The sequence below is a fragment of the Haemaphysalis longicornis genome, unplaced genomic scaffold (genome assembly GCF_048455015.1).
Source record: "Haemaphysalis longicornis isolate Haplotype H1 unplaced genomic scaffold, Haemaphysalis longicornis Haplotype H1 scaffold_12, whole genome shotgun sequence".
NCBI lineage: Eukaryota > Metazoa > Arthropoda > Arachnida > Ixodida > Ixodidae > Haemaphysalis > Haemaphysalis longicornis.
The window spans coordinates 80,521,410-80,545,060 of NW_027526225.1; the positions used below are offsets into that span (position 1 = coordinate 80,521,410).

Here is a 23,651-nt window from a genome sequence, read left to right on the forward strand (position 1 = left end):
CTGAAGTGCCGCCTCATAGTGGTTCGGCGACTGGACTGCTGCAAATGAGAGTTGAAAAAACCTGTTCTTCGGATTGAAAAAGAACATCATGGCTCCCGAACATGCAAAGTAGCTTCTGTTTTTCTACAAAAACCTATGAAAAATATCGGCCTCTAAAAAAAAATTGATATTCGATATTCGATTCGATATTCAGCTCGTTTTCCAAATTCGATTAGATATTCAATTCGAAAGTTACTATACTCGGGAGCAAGTTAAGAACGGCAACAGCTCATATACGGTATCACTCCGCCTAAGAGACGGACCCGGATGTCAACAGGCGCGCGCGTTTTGAATGGAGATGCTATGAATGCATGATATCTTTCCTCGCATAGTTTGTTTGCTGTCGCTGCAGTACTTTATAAGCATATCAAGTATAGAAAATTATGGAAACGGCTCGTGCGATGTTCAAAATATTCCCAGTAACGCACTACTTGCGGCGCGCGGAGTAACATCCGGCTGCGGTGATGAGGCACAGTGGCAACTTCCGTTACCGTTCTCAAGTTGCAATTGAGTATATTCAGTATTCGCACAACCCTACTTTTTATTCAAAATATTTTTTTCACAAATCCCAAGCGGCCAACCCGGATTCTCTGCATACCTGGAAGACGCGTCCAAAGGCCCCCTGGCCGATGTCCCTGAGGTAGATGATGTCGTTGCGTGGGTACTCGAGCTTCTCGAGTCGCGGGTGCAGTCGTGCGGCGGTGTGGTGGTAGGAGGCGTTCGAGGGCAGCTTCTCCAAGTCGATCTCCACGTCGGCCGTCGGCGTAGCGTTGTAGCCACCGCTGCGCGAGCGGCCGCTGAAGCGCCGCAGCCGCCGGCAGCCCAGCGCCACCGACAGCAGCAGCACCAGCGCGGCCAGGCTCACCGCGGACACCAGGAGCACCAGCGCGGGGGCGAACGACGGCTCCCCGGGCGGCTCGAACAGGTCCAGGATGTCGCGGCCGGACACGTCGCCCAGGGTGGTGTTCTCTGTGTGGGTGGGGAAAGAGCACTATGGTTCGGTGGGCATTCACTAGACACAATCTCGTGTTGTCACTGCCAATGTGCCCACCGCATTGGAGGATCCGATGTGAGGGCAGTGGCAGGCAATGCCCTTCTCCTAAGTGTCCTCTGAGCCCAGAGTTGTACAACATATGTAGTTACGAACTTGCGAAATTCGCTATAGGCCCCATATATCAAAAAGCAGTCTGTGGTTGGCCCACTGTGTGGGGGCAAATAAATTGCCCAAAACACTCGCAGAGATAGGGAAAATTTAACCGCAGTTTCCTGTGTGCTCACTACCCGAGTAAACCTCTTGGGGGCTACAAATATAGCTGCCGAACAATAGTTTTTCCCGAGCAAACCACGACTGTTTGTGCTGGAACTTTGCATGACGGTCGCATTTCACGGTTCATTTTGTTTACACTGAGAATGCAAATGGCACTCACTCACTTCTATAAAACAAACCTTCACGGCACAAAATCCAGAGCATGGGCATACAGTTATGCGTGGCATTTTCTGGTCAACTGCGGTATTTTCTGGCCAGAATAACGAGGTATTGCCACCCATAGAATTGGGAAAAGTAGGGGAATCCCTAGGGATCTGTGGTCTCTCCTCAAGTCCTATTAAATATGGCACTTCTGAGCCTGCCCAAGGCACTTGTGGTGGTCAGAGGCTTGGGGCACATGCTTTATGCCCCCAACATTCCGCTCTAAACGACAAGTATGGGTTCCTCAAGATTCAAGACATTCAATGTTCCCCTCAAAAAGTCTGAACTGGCGGTCATCCAGCCTTGGTCATCTAATTAAGAAACACAAGGAAAACGTGAAGGTTGTCCTAGCGAGTAAAGACATCGTTCCAGACCCCAGTCCTGAGTCGCCCCATCCTGTGCAGACAAGGCAACAATATTTCTGCAAAGCTCAAGCACGATGACAACCAGCCAGATAGGAATGACGAACAACACTAAAGCTAGTTTGAGCCCTTGTGGTGTCCAAAGTGACGCAAGCTGCACCTCACCCCCTGATGAACAAGGAGAAAAAGAGGAGGTGGACAAGATCACAATGCAAAGCAGCTACGCAAGCCATCAGAATCCCCATGAGTGTGCCGACAGGCAAGCTCCTACAGACGCACAAGCTCCACACAATACACGAGTTGGTTAGAGGCCACCTATCTAACCAAAAACAGAGGCTATCAGATAAAGGCAAGAAGGCGTGTCCTGAGAAGAGATGGCTGGAACATAGGAGAACTAACCGAATGAGTACAGATGGCACACAGATGGTGGCCAAACGCTATCAAGACAAAGCTCCTCTCAAAGAACATGAATCTGGGAGACTGAGACGACACATGTGAAGCCAGGATCATGCTCTCAACAGATTAAGGAGGAGTTCACGAAAAAGACCCGTGGTATGGGTGCAATTACTTCTAAGGTGGCTAGAATAACGTTATGCTGTCAGAGTGAGATCTCACATAGTCGCAACCTCGTCGCACTTTTTGTCTCGCCATGAATTAGTTGTGCATTAGCTTTGGGTTCATACGCTCGGATGCAATGAACACTCCAGCGGCTGGTTGCCAGCTACACTACTGCTCATACCGCTGGGATCGGTGATACGGTCACAACAGCCTTTTCTTAATTCAACTCTTTTTTTTCGGCGTATCAACTGAACCCACAACCTGCATAAAGCAAAGAACAGCGTATAATTCCTGCTGCCGGGTCGGCAGCTAACTTAGCAAAGGCCAGCTGTTAATGTCTGCCTGTTGATTTTCCCCACGATGCGGGCCACAGGTTTTTTTTTTTCAGTACAAACCATTAGCATTTCCAGTCTTACTGCTGCACTGCTGACCGCCAGACCTCTTGTCAGTGGCAAACTTCTGTGTCGAATTCGCTTTTTGTGTACAAACGCTTGTACTTTAATATGGCCCTGCTGCTTGCAGTAGTGGCATTGTGCGTGTCAGAACGGCATCCATCAGGAGTATGATTATTTCCACAGCGAAAACGATCCCCATTCTGCCACCTCTCATCTTGTATGGGCTGCGCAGTACGAGACCAAAACAGCAATGGCTGGCCTCTGCACTCAGTTGAGTTTTGCGTGACCTGCCCTACGAATCGTTCCAGCCTGTCAGAGAGCGTATCCGCAGCCCAAGGTTCCTGCCTGGCAGTTGCAAAGGATCAATCAAGCTCTGAAAGTAGCTAAAGCTGGAGAGACTTTCCATGAAGACAACAGAGTACTGTATTTTCGCGCGTATAACCCGCCCCCGAATATAATCCGCACCCCCACTTCCAGCCCACCTAAAAAGGGGAAAAAAAAAAAAAAAGAAATCCTCACGTATTGCCCGCACATTTGATACAGAAAAGGCTGCACCAGAGCTACTGCTCAAGCAACACATCACATAATATGTAGACAGAAAAAAGGTATATTTAGCAAGTAGAATATGACTGCAAGGCGAAAGCCACAATTACTCCGTGTCACTGCTCTCGCTAGAGCTATGGAAGGCTTAGTCAGTGTTACTGCGTAAGAGCTTCCCGGCACAACGTGGATTGCCAAGAAGCTGCACTAAAGAAAAAACCCCACGTATTATCCGCACCCCCACTTTGCCACTGAGGTTTTCACATTTTTGGTGCGGGTTATATGCGCGAACATATGGTAACCTTCCTCGATGCGTGTCGTTGAGTGTCGCCCCAGAGCCGCAGTGCTCTGAAAGGTGACATAACTCAATGCTGCCGTCTGTGACGCTCGTAGCCAGCACTGGCAGCACAATTGCCAAACTGAAACCACTAAATAATGACCGAACGTTGAGGGCTGACGTACATTCAACTTAGAGATGATGTCCTCATACCTATCTAGGGGAGGACAGCATGGCTGACGATAAACAGAGCAAGGGAATCATGGTGATTGTCGCCACCTCGCAGTCTGTGCACAAATCTGCTTGCTTCCCTCGGTGTTATTCGCTGTGCAGTAGAACTCGAAATGCTTGAGATACATAGCCCGTGCTTAACAATTACCATCAAAAACCCTTTAATGGCGCATAATACTCACCACTAGAATTGCTCCCCTCTGTTCTAACCAACTGCCTGTTGGTCCCCATTCTGTGACACACCACACAGCTAGGCCGGTCAGCTGAAGTCCACCCCGTCTAGTAATGCGCTAGCTCTATTCGTTTCCACTCTTGGCCCTCTGGTGGTGAACTTGGTTGCATACACAGAATTTAGCTTCCACACCTCCATTAGCTACATTACTAACCACCTATTAATGCGGCCTTCTGAGGACATGTATTCACTTGATTTTTGACCACACGTGAGGAGGTGGCGCTACGAAGGATTCGCGTCGGGGATGCTCTTACACCAGCTGTCACCCACACCTGGCCCCCGAATCGATGGGCTCCGTTTGGCCGGACATGTTCATTTTGCACCACGTCAGCATCGATCGCAGACATTCACCATCTTCTGTGGACTTGCCGTGGCCTCCAACGTTCCCTACAGCAAGTACTACATAGTGTGGGACTCAACCCAGGCCGGCCTCTCGACTACAGACGGTGGCTCTTTGGGCCGTATCACCGGAGCCTTTTAGACTTTCTCAGTGAAAACTTCCTGTTTACGTACATTTAAACGCACTCGCCTCCACCGTTTTATGCTCCAGAGCAAATTTTCGCAATTAAAAAAAAAAAAAAGCCCCACCTTCCTCTCCGCCTTACTTATCGGAATCATGTGAATGCCTAAGTTCTCTCACCCTCATTGTCACCGCCACATCATCATCCTACTGATGACTACTGCAGGACTAAGACTACCAAGTGCTCCTATCCTGCGCAATTCAAATCTATACTTGGCCCACAAACTTTCTAAAACTCATCCCTCCGCGAAGATTCCTCTCCGCCACCGTTTGCCATCACCAAGCTGATCCTGCAACTTAAGTAATTCATTTGCGGTTATTGATTGATTGTAGGGTTTAACGTGCCAACACAACGCAGGCAATGAGTCGCGGCATAGTGGAGGGCTCCGGATTATTTTTGACCACCTGGGGATCTTTAACGTGCGCCGAAATCTCGTACACATGGGCGCTTTTGCTTTTCGCCTCCATCAGAAAAGCGGCCGCCATGGCCGGGAATTGAACCCGCGACCTTATGCTCAGCAGTGCAACGCCTTAGCCACTGACTTGCGGTTATTCCTCTAGATCGCACGTCTAGTACAACTCATGCTCCGCATGATTTTGTTCTTCAATCCACGACATTCACTTCTGGTGCCTATTTTCTTGTTTGCCTCAACTTCACCACACAGTGTGAAAACGCAACATCTAACACTCCGTGCATACAATGCTCGCCATTCTGACGTATACTCTGCTCAGTCGAAGTGTGCAAGGAAAAAAATGTTTTTTTTTTTTTTCGGCGCAAAAAAGGAAACCACAGGACTTCCTCCATTATATTGATAGGACTATCAAATGTATAGATGGTATTCACTGAAAAGTTTAGCTGTCAATTTCTTTGCTTGGCAACAGTGGAAACGACCACGGACATGGCCGAAGCGCTACGGACATGGTGCGGCTTGTGCAACGGCGCCTGCACGCCGCAGAAAAAAAAAAACACCGGCGTGCGTCTTCTGCTCTGTTTCAACCCAATTCTCAACGGTGGTGTCACCAGAGATGTTATCACTTGCACTCCAAGCGGAGTTGAGGCATTACATTGTGTTCATGTGTTCAGTTAGGTACTTTGAGTCCGACACACATGTGCTTAGCACAGACAAGTACCACCATTCTGCAGAGCCCAACGTAACCAGTGACAGTGCACTCACATGGTTGCCTGCATGCGTGCCTCGCCAGTAAATACAACCTATAAGAACAGTTGTTGTAATGCCTGGCTGTCCATTTTTGTTTTAGGGCGTTGCCCAGCAGCACTTAAGGACAAGATTCTGCACTCACCGCACTGGGGTATGGAACAGTGCTCCCAGCGCTTCCTTGGGTCTGTTGTGTAGCACCAGGGTGTGGGTTCCTCCCCACCGGCATTCCGGCAGTAGTTCTCCGAGTTCAGCACCTCAGGGAACACCATTGGCGGCCGGTTGTGGTGGTGGGGCTCCTGGCGAAGAGAAGAATGTAAGAGTAACATCCAAAAGCGCCTCTGGCACCTCTGCCAGAGGTTGTGCCCTTTGTGTCGGCACTGCTGCCTGACACTGCCTCACTCCAAATTTAGTTTACAGTCCTGCCTCACAAATGGTAGCTGCCATCTCTGCTTACGCCGCCAAAGTAAGTTATCCATAATATAAATTATTAAAACTTTACCGTCCCTTCCCAAATAAAGTTGAAAGAAGCGTGACAGCTAAAAGTGCGTCCAACCTTTGCTGAAAGTGTTGTACAATTGATCGACAAATCTTCAAAGGCTCAAATCCTCAAATCACAAATGAAGAACGAACATTTTTCGTGCACATATATATAGAAGTAAATGCAACTATGAACGATCTAAATGTGGAGTGATACGTGGTTTATGAGACAAAGGTATGCTACTGCACTCCTTCTTCATGGTCGATGCGTGTATTGTCGTATCTAGAAGTGTCCCTTTTTCGCGATTTTCCAAGTAACCGTTTTGACACAATGGAAGCCTGGTTGCACGCCCGTGCTGCGTGTCAGAGATTTTATCAGAGCTCTTCGGTTGACCAACCAGCCTATGGGTGTGTCAGATCGGGCTATCGCGCATGTGCGTCGATAGCAGTTTTCACTTCGTTGCCCAACTGTCCCTTCCCCTCGCTGCCCACGCAGCTATATAACCGACTGAATAAACGACCCGTGGGTCATTCCTTCCTTGCTCAGCTGCTGGTCGCCTCGCCTGTTACTACGAACACGATACAATGGGGAAATGCATTAGTTTTTCGCCAAGAAGCCATCGGTCCCACTAAAAAAGCTTTCGCTTTAAGAAAAAGGGGCAGGGAGGAAATCTGCAGATAAAGTTAACTACTCAGCTTCTACTACTTCTATGCACACATTTTAAACTGGCAGAAACACAAATTGTACAGCATAGGGTGTTCCGCAGCTCATTGTAACTGCAAGTAGAGCAGGGTGGGAATTGCAGACTGGGGGAGCGAACAGGCCCAACACACAACATGGCAAGTTTCGGAGTTACAAAAAAACACAGAGACTGCCACTTTCCCTAACCATCCCAGATGCTTCAATGGCTTTTGCATTGATCTAACTCGAGCTCTTCTCTTGTGGCCACAAGGGTTCTCTTTTTTTTTTTTCTCTTGGCATTCTCACATAAGTGTTTCGCAGGTTCTTCGCTACCCTCATCCTATAGCTGTTCAAAGCTACTATCAAGAGTGTACAACACAGGTCTGAAAAGAGCAGATACTATTATGCATAAAACACAGAATTTGATGTTTAATATTTTTAAACTGTAAACAGTGGTAATCAGTGAAAAAGCTTTTACCTTTTCTATCTTCAGTAATAGGATCTGGCAAGCCATTTCTGGTACAATACCGCATAGGTGCTGTATGGCAAGTTCACGTCTGGTTTTGCCAAGCTTAAGTACACTAGCAGCGTGGATTAGGGATGTATGGCAGACCTGGACGTCGAATAAAACAGGAGTTGATATGTTCAGGAAGTTGGTAGCGGTTGAACGTCAATATAATGTGTTTGTTTGGGGATTTCTATATTATTTTCTGCGGATGGCAATTTTCACGGCTGCAGCGCCCTGCCCCTCACACATTCAAGAATGTGAGGATCTGCTTTATTCAGGAAATCGGGCTTCAAATCACACCCTGCGAGCGCGAGCTTCTAGTGCCAAACAAGCTCCTACCCCCACTTGCCTTTTTAAGCAGACACTCAGAGACAATTTGAAGTACTGGGAATTCCCCACCATCTACCCTGTGTGGCGAAGAATGTTAAACAGGTAGGCACTACCTTACATCACCGAATTCCCGTGACCCCAAGTTAGGATTCCAGCTTAATTTTTAAATTGGCTGTTCCCTGATCACGATCATCTTTCTGCTTGCCTTGTGGGGTTTTTTTGCTGACGTGTGGCACTCCATATGTGCTGTTTGGGGCGGGCTACTGACAGAACGGTCTTGTTTTTTTTTTTTTCGTCTGGAGATGCGAGTTCTTAGAAACATGACAGCAGAGGAAAGTCACAGGTGCTTCTCTTGTTTTTTTGTGACAAACATGCAGCCATTTGGTGACATACTGCTGCAATTACTTCAAGGAAGGTGTTGCCTGGGCCCGGCATTGTCAGTATATTATAGCTGGGGGGCACAGCCCTGCACCAACCCAAACACTCACTCTTTTACTTTTGCCTCCACCGAAAACTAAACAAGCAGTTCACCTCTCCTCAAGACGAAATTTCCACTTTCATGCAACAGCGAGACGTCTCTTCAAAGATGGCCATGAGAAGAGGACATACTGGTACGATGTGCAATTGTGTGATAAGAGCACATAGTCCTCTGAGGCTATGCAGATTGTTGCCGTGGCCGTTTTCTCAAGAATAGATGTCTCCTTTCATTGTGAGATGCAAGCAAATAGACCCCTCGATTATGCCGACTTTAAGAGCCTGTGTTTGTTTGGCCATTCAGCTCAGAGCAACACTTGTGCACACCAGTCAGGAATGCAACACAAAAGAAAAAGTGAGGGCCGCCTTCAGAGAGTGCATAGACGAATTAACGCACCTGCACATTCCATCGTTGACAAGGGATGCCAGACTTGGTCACATTGACAGTGCCCTGATAGAAACGTCCACGGCCCTTGATGCAGTTCACTGATTTGGGAGAAGAGCAAAAAAGATATGAAACAAGTGCACAATAAGTGTTGACGCTGGCCAAAAGTATATTGCTGATAGCAAATGGCAGCTATGTATGACAAACAGTGCTAAGAACACAAATCTTAAGTAGCACAACCGAAGTATTACAAATAAAAATGATATTCCTTCAGGGGGAAACATGATGTATGCACTTAGTGGTAATCGCATAGATTTCCAAAAATTACTAGTGCTAAAAGCATGTGAATGAAAGAATTAAGTTTCACTTCATCACTGTGCAAATTTCTAGAGCCCTTGTCAAGAAGCTTAAAGGGACCCTGCAACACGCTTTGAGCAGTGCAAATAAGCCTGCGCGATATTCAGATTACACTGCCAGGAATACCTGAGCCAAATATTACACGTGCACGCGAAGCAGTAAGTGCACAAATCGCAGTGAAAGACGCTGAAAAAACAACCGCGCCCTCTTCAATATCCCTCATTATGCACCACCGGCACCACCGAAATGATGTCGTTTCAGCAGTGGCTGTCCTATTGGCTGTTGCTGGTCAACTTCGCGGCTTATTTCTCGCATTTCCTGTGACGATCCGCTGTCTTCAGTGCCGTGCACCAACCTCTTCTATGCCATAACCTCTACGCACAGTTTTGGCGTTTCTTTGGTGTTTTGTGTGCACGCGGAGTTTGCGTGACTAACTCAATACTTCCCTTTCGACCAGACCACTCGACAACAAATATTCCTAGCTTCAAAAATACCCTATGAGCCCAAGTGCTGAGCTTGTGAGCAGGCAGCAATGCCTGCATTTTTGTCGCATCAGACCGGAAAGGCCGCCGAAGAGAACGCCACGAGCCACCCCTTCTGTGGAAGAGAGAGCGCAGCTTTCGTCGTGTTGTCCGCGGCTGAGTTGAGAGGGAACGATAACGCGCAATTTCTCATCATGTATAGCTTCAGTGATAATGAACGCATTTTTATAATTCTTCTGGGAGGAGATTGCTAGGACAATAGACTTTATTCCAAAATACATTATGAGTAGTCGGTGTTAAGGGTGGCAGGGTCACTTTAAGGGTCACTCTGGGTGCAATATAATGTAGAAGAACCCCACCCAAGCTCTCGGTATTCTGCCTGAACTTCTGAAAACAATGCCAGTATCCCAAAAAACCAATTCCTTCAACTATTTCATGTTAATATCTGCCACTGCATTTGACAGCAAGCACCTTCACTAAGCTTATTAGCATAGTCTTACTTAACTAAAAAAAAACTTCTTGGCTGTGCATTTTTGGAACCACACATAATTTTCTCTAAACAAACAAGGAGAAATTCGCATGGACATTAAAAAGGCTGACACAATGAGTGTAACTGAAAATGTCCCAAAATCTAGTCTAGCGAGTGTACTCACATGAACTGGTCTCTCACAGCTGGTAGCAAGATGACCTGAGGATTCATTATTTTAAATAACTGTTGTTATTAAGAAGGTCACACGCATGATGGTTTCAGTGGGCCCACTCAAGAACCACTTGGTTTGCACAGCCCCAACCCACTCATGCTGCTTAACATTGTGTCACTTATTCACTCATATAATTAACTTAATGTCATGCATACAAGACAAATGACAATAGGTGGGAGTTCAAGGCATGAAGCATAGCCCACACTGCATGTGAAAGGAGAAGCACTGCAGCACAAACAAAATTTCTGCGTGAAATAATGTTTGACACATGAAGTAACGATCCAATTACGCTTGAACCAGGGAACAAAGGCACGTTGGTACATGATCCCCCCCAAAAAGTTGTGTGTTAGCACTGTTTTTTTCTTTTAAAATTAAGCTTGCCATGCCAAATAGCTTGGCGGCAGTAAACTAAGGTTGTGGATGCTTCAATGAGTTTTCTTCTCACATATCAGAAATCTTGTCATTAAGCAAGGACACAGCATTTTCAGTCACCTATGTTTTTCTCTGGGCCACATCTTCAAAGAACCCACATTTTTGTGTATACCGTATTCATTCGAATATAAGGCGAGGTTTTTTCCAAAATCCGCATTCTCAAAGTCCCACTCCGCCTTATATTCGAAGCTCAGTGTATATATATGGCAGCCGCCGCGATGGCTCAGTGGCTAAGGCGTTGTGCTGCCGAGCACGAGGTCACGGGCTCAATTCCCGGCCACGGCGGCCGTTTTTCTGATGGAGTCAAAAAGCAAAAACACCCATGTGTACGAGATTTCGGCGCACGTTAAAGAACTCCAGGTGGTCAAAATTAATCCGGAACCCTCCACTACGGCGTGCCTCATCGCCTGCGTTGCGTAGGCGCGTTAAACCCTACAATCAAATCAATCAATATATATATGGCGAATTTTTGAACACTCTAAACTGCACCCCACCCTCACCTTATAATCGTGACTACCTTATAATCGAATAAATACGGCAATCAAGATTAGCCTATATGGCTGGCAGAGGGGCCCTACAGGATCCAAAGACCAGTAAATAAGATGTAATGTTTGTAACTTTCACTGCTCTCATTACAACCCAAGTTAATTGCTGAATAAGACAAGCACTTGATCAGACATTCATATTTAGTGTAGGAGACTCAGAGACTACGGAAGTTGTACAAGTTGTTGGGACCTCCTAAGAGCTGAACTGAAGTAAGTTACGTACAGCTTGTGTCCCTGCCTCCTGTGGCATCCACAAAGGCAGATTCTCGCTCACCTGTGACCTCGTCGTCCTTGAAGTCCGTCAGGTGGGCGTGTGAGCACTGGCCGCTGTTGTTCTTGTAACTGGGCAGCAGGTCGCAGTCGGGCAGTCGGAAGTGTCCGCGGGACTTGAAGAAGATCCCGCGCTGCTTGTTGTCTTCGATCATGGCCCACTCGTTGTAGCAGAAGAGCTCTCGCACTGCAATGCAGTCCTCACTGCGCAGAGAACGAGACGATACAGAACAATGCTTTTACGTTTGTCCTGGGGTTTAGAAACTTCAACGCGAGAGCGCATGATATGACAGCAGACGTATGAGTGGAGCAAAATAAAAGTTTTATTCGTGCACACTGGAACTTGCCGGTGCATGGTGCAAAAAGTTTTAACTCGGTTATTTGGTAGTGATTTTCGTATGGTGCCCTCATTGACAAAACTTCTCTCCGGTTTTCTCATCGTTCACAAGATTGTTCTCAACAAGCAGTTTTATTTTTCGTTTTTTTTAACAAGCAGCCCAAGCTGCAAGCTGACAACCATACAAGCTTTCACCCCTGTCATTTATTCACCGGTAGTCCTAAACCATTCATGGGAGAAAACTGCTGGCTTACTACGATGCTATATGTATACAGTAAGATTGAGAGAAAAGTTTTATGGTCTCTTTCATCTCTAAAAGTGTTCTAGGCCCCAGCAGGAGCCACATTCACTGTGCAAGAAGTATTTCAAACCAAAAAAGAATTAAAGACGTTAAAATGATGTGAAAGCTGTTGGAAGTGCAGAGCCGTGATTCGCCATAATGGGCTGCGGCGCCGTTATCCACTCACTGCTACCACCCTACGCATCTCAAATTTCCCGCCTTCGTAGTGCTCGCGCTGCCCCTGCCTCAAACTGCGCCAGCGGGAGTTCTGTTCTTTTTGTGCTTGCTTTTCCTCCCGCACGCGCCGGTGTTGCACTGCCACTTTTTTTTTCACTTATTATCGTAAAAACCAACCCAACGAGCGTTCCTAACTAAATGAACGCGGGCGCTGCAGGTTAATTACGTATATTTTGCCTCAAATGTACCTGCAGTTTTCTTTGAGCTAATGAACGGGGAGATGTGTGACAAGCGCCAGTAGTTCACGAGTTTCGAACGCTTATGGCTAAATGAAGCGCTTGGCTTTCGAAGCCTCCGGGTTACGCCGCGACCACGGAACGCCGTGTAGCTCTAGTTGGGTCCACCGAGCGGGCCACGAGGACAACGCGAGCCCCTAAAGTGCTCGGCACTTAAAACGTCAACAAGCTTTAGATACCCCCTCCACCCCCCCCCCCCCCCCCCCCATGTTATTTTGCATGGCCGGGTATTTATACCTGCGCAACACGAGGGATGCTTCCCCGCACAGCATCGCTGTTATGCGTCTGGAGAAAAGACGAATTACCAGGAACAAGTTCCAGCCGAAATCACGAAACGAAACCGAAAATGGTTCTCACCGGCACAGCGGCTTGGCAATGGCGAGCCGGGCGCGCCACTCGCACTGCGGGAAGGCGTAGTGGCAGATCATCACCTCGGCGGCCGAGCGGCACGGCTCGAGCAGGGAGGAAATGAGCTCGTCCCAGAGCTGCTGCGTGAGCTGTTCGTTGAGCACCACGGGCGACGCGTCTTGGCTGATGTTGTAGTAGACCAGGCCCGAGCCCAGGAAGCGACGGCACGACGAGCCCGTGTACGGCGAGCAGAAGCCCTGGGGGACGTCCTCCTGATTGCCCGCCGAAGAAGAGGAGCCCGTGGCGGTGCCTCCGCTCTCGTCGTCGTCGTTGCCCGAAGGCCGCGACTGCTCGGCCTGCACCATGGCCGAGGACGACGAGTCGCTGTTCGACTCGGCGGCGCCTTCGGTGGTGGTGGGGGACGCTGCGAAATTTCAAGCACAACTGAATGAAGTTCGCTGGACACGTTTGCCACGGATTTGACAAAAGTGGGGATTCTAGTTCAGATGAATGATTTCTGGTAAGCGCCAACGACCTCCGTTCGCGAATATACGGGAGTGAAATACAGGGGCTTTTCCTCTGTGTCCTGGACCAGGTCAAATTTTTCTTCAACTGCGAAGTTTCTGTAAAAGCTGTACAGTTTTCCTTTGTAGCCGTACGGCTGCATTGAGGTGGATCTAAAGCTGTCCTTCGCAGAAATACAGGAATAATAAAGACACCAGAGAAAAAGATAGGTGCTGTCCCGCGTAGCGGATAACAACGCTGGAAGGCGCTAAGATTAACCAGCTGTGCGCAACCGGACAGTTCCTATGACAGTTAAGTACACCCCACCACTAGAGGCTGCCGTTCGACAGAAAGTTTCCCATTACTGAGACGTTTTGGATTCATGCATTGAAGCCGCACCGAGCTCAGAAGCATCATCGGAGCACAACACACCACATTGTGTTTTAGAGGTACGATGAGATAGCGTAGGAAGGCTACCAATTATCACGCAGGGTGAGCGAAACTGCTTGCCCTGTGCACGGGGAGGCCTGCCTGCCAAGGGTACTTCACTGCAGCAACACGCACACTAAGGGGAAGTCTGCCTCACGAAATCGATGCAGGCTTCGTAACAATTGCACACTGAAGCCCGCCTGCGAAGGGTGCTTCACTGCAGCAATACTCATAATGAGGAGAAGTCGATCCCACGGAATCCTTGTAGACTCCGCATAAAAGGAACGAAAGCAGGCAAGGTGTCTGGAATGACGAACGCGCAGTTCCGAATGCGTTATGCGAGCGGGCGATGGATGTGCTTTCGACTCGGGTACTAAAACGCGACTTACTTGGTAAATCAGCAACACAGGTTCTGTGACCATTGATAACAGCTCGACAGGAGATGCGTGTTAGTAACGCCCCCGCCTTAAATGTGGTAAATGATTGACTCCACATGCAATATTGCCAAGCACAAACAGCGGCGTTTTAGAGTTCAACGTCAACTTTACATTGGATTCATAATGGCTTTCCGTCACCTTCCTAACGACCTTCAATCCACTTGCATAAAACCCTAATAAGAAGCGATCGAAAAGTGTACGTTCTATGCAGCCGGGACGATTCGCGTTGGGTCTTGCTGCAATAAGAGATCCCTTCAGCTTCAAAAAGACCGCCGGGAGCGAAGCAGTGAGAGCCCTGCGTGAAGTGCATCAGGTGGCGCCAGGAGTACCGCGACCAGAAAACTGACTTCTCTTTTCTTTCTCTTTTCAATAATTCGCCGCGGCCCGCTGTTCGGGAATGTAATTTCATTTTCAAAGTGATATTAGAGGCTGCTCCAGTGAAACACTGTCATCGAACATTAAGCTAGAGCAATTATAAATGTCACAGAAACGAGCCAGATTCAGAGTAATCGGGCTCGGCTAGTACTCCAGGCGCTAAGAGCGCTAAACGTATTTTAGAACAGCAATGGACAGTTTCGTAGCTACGCGGAACACCTCACAATGTCGTTCAAACAATTTGGCACAAAATAACAGAATCGGCGCGTTGCACCAATGTAGAATCGTAGATTATTAGAGCTGCTTTCTATTTTATACGCTTGGGACTCTATATAAACAGAAGAAATACGCTACATCAACACATCGCAGTTGTACGGGAACGAAGAAAGTGTAAAGGCCACGATGAAACAACAACAAAAGAAACACCTCTAATCGCGCAAGAGCGAAAAATGAAAACGCAATTCACTCGGCAGGAGCTGAACAAGCACAATAAACAAGCACGCTTGTTCACGCACGAAAAACAAACGTCCGCCGAAGAAATTTCACATTTTGTTTCCTTTTTTGTGAGTATACAGGTAAAGAATAATGGCTCAATCTGTTACTTTTTTTATAGTGAACACCAACAAAAATGCCATAAAATCCTCGAAGCCGTAGTAGCCAGCCCTTGCGATAGTTTTTACCGAACTCTTCCCGCTCTTTACTTCCGCACGCACACGTATACCTTTCATACCCACCGTTAAGTTGATAAGGTTGCGTTGATAAACACTTGCCGATGTACAAAACATTGCACATTCACGCTGTGAAGCAGTATTTTTGACGTCGTCAACACTCCGAACGAGTGAAGGCTGAGTTTGATGGACTACACTTGGCCTAAATACCAAGACGAACTTGAAAGAAGAAACCGTGCACTTGACGCAAAGACCATCTCTGTACTTAGCGCCAAGCTCAATACTTCAAACGATGCCCCACCAACTAACCGGACACCACGCGTTACTAGAGTTCACGAAGACTGAAACAAAATTCGGAAATACGCGCGGTACTACGCATTCTGCGAAACTTCACGCCACGGCACACAGCGCGGCAGAGAAGCGGGAGTTCGAGGTAAATACTCACTGACTGGGGGGGTTCCCAAGTGAGCAACGCAACCTCCGTTCGCGGAAAATCTCCGCTCCTTTCCTGCATTAGCGGCAGGAGCACGAGAGCGCCCCATTTCGGAATTTTCGCTCTCCGGACTCGAAGAATCGACGCCTGAAGGCGAAGCTTAGAACGCTCAGTCTCCCTGCCAGAGCAGTGTACGAATCCGATACGAACTAAATCCCGAACCAGGAGATGATAACCCGAAGAAGAGCCGGGAAATTGAGCATGCACCCAGGCTAGAAAAACGCGGAAGTCGGTCAGCTTACCTGGCGGTGAACCTTCGACCCTGACGACGAACTCTCGGGCGTCGCTTACTTCCGTGCGGTTCTCCCCGACGACGTTCGTCGCACGGCACACGTACGTAGCACTCGCATCCACACTCACGTTCAGCTCAGACTGCGACGACCGCGACGGTTGCACCACGGAGACCTAGAGGAAGGACACGGGAGTGGAAGAAGGCGGCGTTTCAGATTGCGAGGACGACCGAGCACACAACGCCCGCGACGCCATGCGCGCGAGCTTTTGCTACGCCCGAGCTGGCGTTTCTCCAGCGACGACAATCCAGACCCTTCTTCCCCGCTCTCCCGTTTTGTTTTGGGGAAGTGGAGCTCACTTTCAACGCTCCCGGACAGATGGCGCGCGGCGCTTTTGGGTTGTGCTGCTGCCTGGTAGGAGTTTGGGAAAGCCACGGCTTCGGAAGAAGCCATCGGCGAGAACCGGCCAGCGCGGGAAAACCCCTTTTCGTCGCAACTACTGTGGCAGTTGTGACGAGATGGGAAGGAGGTGGAGGATGAATAAACTTCGGGGGAAAAAATTCCTGCGGTTGTTATGGCGCTGCAGTTGGCTCGACGCATGCTCGATACTAACAGTTCATTCGCGCTAATAGTTCATTTAAACCTTTATATGTTCCTCAAATATTTCTTTTTTTGTTAAAACGAACAACAGATGGAATTTTTTCATGTACACTATTTATTGTGTGTCTGTGCTTCTCCGTTCTTTAGGCGAATCCTTACTGGATGGAAGTTGCTCCCGTAGTCATCTTACCGTTGACCATTCTACCTACTTAGTCCCCTCACGGTTCCTCAACGAGAGCGTGATGTTTTTGTTTTTGCAGCAAAATAAAAACAAGTATCGTAATCACGAGTACATTTCCTGTCCGAACCCCAATTTATAAAGAAACTTGCTCGACACGATATTACTGCGAGCTAAAACATTTACAACGAACACAATTTTGCTGAGAACTAAAACATTAACAAAGTTGCGTTGCTGATCTTAGAACAAGGCACAAAACTGTCCTTTTTTTTTCTTTGCTTGCTTTACTTCGCTGTTGAAGGGACAAGGCCCTAAATTGGAGACTCGAACACGTATACAGCCTTAACGAATTGGGTGGAGATCGTGTTAAGCATGCAGACAACAACGCAACACGCAGCGCACACAGCGCGGAATCGGATCAGGAACTCAGAACTCGGACGTTTTGCACGTCGGCTATGGCTGCTTCATTCGAGTGCCGCCGTCTGCACAGCCACGCGCTTTCAACTCAAGTCATTCAACGTGCCCCCCCCCACCCTCCCCCCCCGTCCCTTTCAATGTCCGCAAGTTTTACCGAGGTTATCACTAGAACTGCTCTGACCAGTGGGGCTCTAATTAAGAACAGTGCCGTGACACACACACTCGCAGAGAGACGAGAACGAGTGCATAAGTTCACAAATACACGCACACGCACGCCCATAAAAGCCCACACATGCCAGCACATACATACAAACACGCAACACTGCTCCGGGCTGACTGTGTATTACTTCCTGACACAAAATTCCACGTACGCACTGATGAAGGAGCCCAGGAAACAGAATTATGCGCACTGAGAGAAGGGAAGTTCGAAGCGTGCTTTTCAAGTCCTCGGTACCGCATTCCAGTCACGCGCCCCCAATAAAGGCCAGAGCGGTCCGGGCTTCCTTCCAAATTAAAGTGGCAGCTGTGTACCAAAGCAGAGGCCGAGCTCCGCGACGTCCACCGCGGGTTCTCGGATCAACCCCGGCCCGGGAGGATAATTGATTTAAGTGTTCTCGAGAACGGGTCCGCGGAAAGACGCCGACGCGGCGACTGCTGTGGCGACGACGGCGAATACCGTCACGTCGTCTTCGCCGTTCTTAAAGCACTGCCGGCTCCGACCGTGTTCGCGGGGCAGGAGGGAATAGCTGCTACGGCGTCTGAATGATTCATGGGATGCGGGGGAGGAGGATGTCCTCCCCGGGATGGGTGCGGAGACGGAGTAGAGAACCTTTTTCCCCTAGGACCGAGCGCATGTTCTTGCGTCTCTCGGCTTCGTCTTTGCGGTGTTACAAACAGCAGCGCAGGTGCGATGTTCTAAGAAATTGCAAGGATGAGCGAAGTTAGACTAGAAGTTTTCGTGCATCACAGGAATGTTGTCTATGACAAAACCTTGAAAAAGCGCAACACCGAGAGAAAATCCCGGGCCATCTCCACTAACGTAAAGCGTGGGGAGGGGCGAAGCATGCAGTGTATAAGTGTATTCTTGGCGCCTTGGCGTGTTTGTCCACGGAGATGAAACCGTTAGGGGGTAAAGGTATATAGCTTTGCTGTAAGTCTCGTGTCTTTGAACGACGAAATGTAGTAGCGCGAAGCGTTGGAAAACGAGTGCCCCGGTGTTTTAGTACCGTGACTACATGATGCTACGACGACATGTGACGACATCAGACGACGACATGAGACGCCGACAACCCGAGCCCCTAAGGGGCTTCACCCCTAAAACGTAGGACAGGCAGAACAACATGGCGAACAACTGCACCCGGCCTGTTGTTCTGCCTGTCTTACGTTTTTTTTTTCCGAGTTGCGCTTTTTGAAGGTTTCGTCATGCGTATATACCAACTAGCCCAGCTCGCCATTCTCGTCGTCGTGCCCAAGGATGTCGTGGAAGTCGTCGTGCCCAAGGACGCGGGTTCGATTCCCGGCGGCGGTGGCCGATTTTCTGATGGAGGCGAAAAGCGAAAACACCCCCCGTGTGTTCGAGATTTCGGCACACGTTAAAGATCCCCAGGTGGTCAAAATTAATCCGGAGCCCTCCCCTACGGCGCGCCTCATAACCCAGGTGTAGCAGCGAGGCGCCAAAACTACACAATGAATCAACCGAATGTTGTCGCTTTCCAGATAAGGTAAAGTCAGCTAAACTGAGCCGCGTTAGGTATTCACAAATGCAAAATGCCAGCACCCCGAACTGCGTGCCGTCACGATAGGCACGAGCTGGTGCCTAAGTGCTGCACCGTTGCCATACCGGTATTCATCACGAGCAAATGGAAGGGGAGTGCTGACAGGTCAACTAGCTAAAGCGGTTTTATGGCATTTATTGAGAGCCTCTGCTGGGCGGTAACTTAGTCAGAATTTCGGGCTTTCCCCCCGTATGAGTCCGGGAAAAAGATAACGCAACACATCCAGTAATTTTTAAGCGGCAATTGGAAGAAACGCTAACGACTATGATCCTTAATTACTCCCGCATCTTCGCAAACCAAAGCAGAAAATGTATTCCCTATCGCCCTTTCCGAAACAATGGCCTGTGAAACAGCCAGAAGTGGCGAAGACCGGAGATGCCGAGCGGAACGCGTTCCGCTCCCCGCTAGCAGACGACGCTCGCTGTCCTAGCGCAACTCGCAACCGCAGCGCCGCGGTGGCGAGAGTCGCGGCCGGCCGCCTTCTCTCCACGGCCGCGGCGGGGAGATACGGAACTGAAACTAAAGCGTGGCAAACTGTTCGCATGGCGACGCAGTGAAACATCCCCCTCGCGAGGGGAACGATCAAATGCAGATCATTTCCGGGGGCGCACGACGTTATGTAGTTTGCGTTACGTTAATGTTGTTGCACTTGTGGCAACTGCTGACGAGAGAGCGCTCGTCAGCAGTAAAATTGGCAGCCTCGGCGCACGTTGAGTCCGAGAGAGGGGAGAGAGTGTCCTTGAAACGTGCCTGGGCGCGCTATCGAATGTTGATCGCGCCGATAGCGAAACGTCTGAGCCGGGCATGTCGAGGCGAGCGATGCGGACTACTACGGACGCCTAGAACGGGTGACATCGTGAGTTAAAGAAATGCTCTGCATTTAAAAAAGACTGGTACGTTTGCTTTTGGTCGTACTTGTCTCTTGTCAGATAGAACTCGAGTTTGCAGATTACCAACGCGTAACCACACAAACAAATGCTTCAAAAGCGGGATCAGCGTTAGAGACCGTCTGATTCGAGGTTAAAGCAAAGTTATCTTCAATGATAGGCGAGAAATTGTAGCCCAACGGAGTAGAGCAAAATAAAACTGTTTGACTGATATCAGAACGCGAAAGCAACCACGTAGCCAATAATCCACACAGGCACGCCATACAGGTGAAAATAAGAATTCGTATTCACGAAACGACATGAAATACGGTTTTTTAATCAATATTCAGGTGTTTTTATATCACTGTTACATCCATCCGTTCCCAATGCGTACTGCTTTCAAACGAAAACAACTATAGCCATTTAATTTAAGAGACTTTTGTTTAAGTGAACGTTGCATAAATAAGACGAACAGTGTTTCGTTATCCCATCGCAATCGGCTTAAGGAGATTTCACTAGACATTCTTTTAAAGCGACGATGAAGGCTGAATGGTGCATCCACAGCCCTTTCGCAAATACGCCAAAGAAAACTGGTTTTCGTCGCTGATAGTGAACCATAGCACCGAATACAGAAGAGCCAGTTGGGGTTTGTTGCGAATTGGGTGAAACAGTGAGAGAAGAAACAATCAAAGACGAAACTCCCCTATCCTCTTTCATCCTCGTGTCATTTTAGAGCTCCTTTTATTTTTTGCAAGTAACAGCTGCGTACTTCCTCAAATTATGTAAAAACAAAACAAAATCTCAAGAACTAAGCGTTTATAGCAAACTTCATAAGACAAAACTTCGCTGTTCACTTCACTGCGGGTCGGTTTCGAGGCTGCTGAAATTCCAGACGAAACGTAGGCGGTCGTATTAGCAAAGGAAGAGGGTCGAGCGATGCAGAAGCAATAGTGTAGACGCAGTCTAGAACGTTAGTCCCACATTCATCTTTGGTCCCACATCCGTCCTTGGTCCCACATCCGTCCCATTTCCTTGGTCGTCGAAGAAGCCAGAACAGAGATGGTCGCACAAAGGGAAAGCAGTGCGCGCGGAATCCGAGACCTCGGGAAGGCGGGAACGTCCATCTTTCGTCGTTTTATTCAGAATGCCGTAGCAGCGCTGAGCCAACGCCCACTGGATAAGAAAGCCACCAGGTTACGTTATCTAAAGCATACGAGGCGGGATCGCCGTTGTTCCCATCGGTCAGGATAAAAGGAAAACACCGTTGAGAAATGGTGGCGATTAGCTACTAGCGGACGAGAAAAAATAGGAAAAGCAGGCAGAGCAGGCTTTCTGACCACGGATCGCCTTTAAGTAAGACTGCTCGGAAACCGAAATCCAGCTGCACTCTGATGAGGGCCACGCGTTTTGATTGCGTAAGCACGGCGCGCGTGCAACAGAAAAAATAAAAAGAAACCAGCCCGCGTAACGCGTATAAGCGGCGAAGCTGATGTAAGGGAATGCGTGGGATGCACAAGCGCAGGTCCCGAAGGGAACACCAGTTCCGTTTGCATCGGCGGTCGCGCCCGTAAAGAAGAAAAAAGACCGGCGCTGTCTCAGCATAAAAGAGTCGGTGGAGCACGGAAGATGCTGCGGACCAAGGCCTGAAAACGGCGAGGGCGCGACAGCGAAAAACGGTGCGAGAAAAGGCAGCCAGCGAAAGCAGAAGGATATAAGGAAATGACACAATATGCGCGGAGTATAATGCAGCGGCTAGTATTATACATACTGCAGACGGAAGAGGCTGAGGGGGAGAGAAGGGAAGCGCAAGAGAACGGCGCTCTTGTTAAAGGATATTGACCCCACACGAGACATCTGAGCTCGTTTATCTCAAGAATCGACGGATCAGAAGAATAAAAGTAAAAAGCAAAAAAAGGGACAGGAAACGCAGGAGGAGTGGGGGAAGGGCGGATTGGAAAATGAGTAAGAGGAGAAGGAGGCGGAAGTAGGGTATGAGAAGGAAGACGTGAAACTTGGTCCGGACAAAAGGGAAGGTCATAAATAAACCCAATATCGACAAAACTGAAGGAAAGGAAGGAAGGGTCACAACGATCTGCGCACGAGGGATGGGAGGCCCGTGGAAGAAGGTATCCCATGCGCGCTCTTTCAGCTCGCAGAGATCCAGCCCAATCCGCAACATTTTTACCGAGCGGTGTGAACAGAGAGATGGTCAAAGACGGAGGGTGAAGTAGACACGACAAGACGGAACCAACTGAACCGAATGTGTCAGCAAACACGCGCTGCTGGATTTCAATGAGAGCGTTTCAGACCAGTGTATGGCAACACCTAACGACGGGCCAGAAACTTGTCAAGCAACGCCTACATTGGATGGCTTGCGCCGTCGGTGGTGGCGTACGCCGAAACGCCTTGCGGCAAAGCCAACTTTACCCACGTGCTTTAAAGGAGCAATGAAGACAAAATACAAGTTGGGTTTATTAGAAAGACCGCTTAGTCACGATAACAATGATACCAATATCATCGCAATCTTCGAACAAATAACGGAAATATTAAAGAAAACGTGTGAAGCAGTCGCGACCCCCTAGCCAATTTCCCGCAACTTTTCTATGACGTCACGGAACCTTGTTTGTGCGATTGGCGGCCGCCTAACTGATCTGTCGCGACGACACATGACTGGACGTCTGTAATGGGGCCTCTAGTCCCATTTGACCGCATCACTTGAATGCTAACGCGCAGTTAACGCACTGAAAATTATGTTTTATTGTTGGCCCGTATGACGTCATTCTTGCTCATAACACGTCACTGTGGCGCAAAATTTGAAAGTTTTTAAATACTTCTTGCTTTTTTTTTTCGTTAAAAAACATCTTTTGGGTCTGTAATGGAGCTGAGTGAGATACTGAATCCTAGTTCTTTCAAATCACACGAAGTTGTATTTTCTCTTCATGGCTCCTTTAATGAGGACGACGACGACAATGATGATGGTGCCCTTGAAGTGCTTGGCACGTACGGGGGATTGGCAAGAGAAAAAGTGTTGACTGTGGCCCTGTTGGAGCTTGGTCGTAGTAGCTCTCGCTCGCCGTTCGCAGCTGGCCAGGGCGCGCGTGCACAGGTGTCGCCGTAAATCACGCCTAAATGGGAGCCAATCAGCGTCGTCGCTCGTATCACGCCACATCACAGGTGCCGTCGCTCGCTCTCGTCGGGCAGCTCACCTCCCAGCGCGGCATGGGTAGGCCGCGCGTGGTTCGCTCCGCTAAACGTTCCCGAAAATCGTATAAGAATGACCTACAGTAACGTATACCAAACATTTGCGTTCGGGTGAAGTTCAGCGAAATGAGAGGGTTTCGTTTTGGTCGATCGATGGTTTCGCGTTTTGATTTCGGTCATTGCGTTTTGGCAGAGGTGTTTTCGTTTTCGTTTTGTGGTAACTGCGTTTAGATTTTGGTCGTTTTCGTTTTCACTTCGTTTCCGCTGAGGTCAGGCTTCGCGCGCACCCCTATTTCCGAACGGAGGGAGTTATTTTTTTCACTTACACTAGTGATTTCTTTTGTGGTGAAGCGATATGTTGTCACGTCTCCCGTCTCTCTAATGGTGTTGTGATGCCTTCGTCACTTCGGCTGCACTAAAGGCTACACTAAAGTTAAGCGGGCAGATGCGATAAAAAAGTTTGCGGGGATGATGATGATTATGATGATGATAATGATGCTGAAACGATAAAATTGGGCGTCAGCGCCGTTCACATGGCTCAGGTTCAAAACATTACCGTTAATGTTCGGGACAGATGACCTACTCGGGAGCTGGAGTGGCTGAGTTGAGTCACGG

At 48.7% G+C, this 23,651-nt stretch overlaps 1 protein-coding gene across 1 annotated transcript in view; it reads right to left on the reverse strand.

Annotated features, from left to right (window-relative positions):
• The window catches only part of LOC144162859 (muscle, skeletal receptor tyrosine protein kinase-like), a gene marked incomplete in the record, with an annotated part of 645,867 nt that overhangs the window by 7,584 nt on the left and 614,632 nt on the right, over positions 1-23,651 (reverse strand). The window contains 6 exon segments of the mRNA XM_077693565.1: positions 638-1,008; positions 5,925-6,078; positions 8,651-8,739; positions 11,430-11,629; positions 12,873-13,287; positions 16,012-16,174. Of these exon segments, the coding sequence (XP_077549691.1) occupies positions 638-1,008; positions 5,925-6,078; positions 8,651-8,739; positions 11,430-11,629; positions 12,873-13,287; positions 16,012-16,174 (1,392 nt within the window).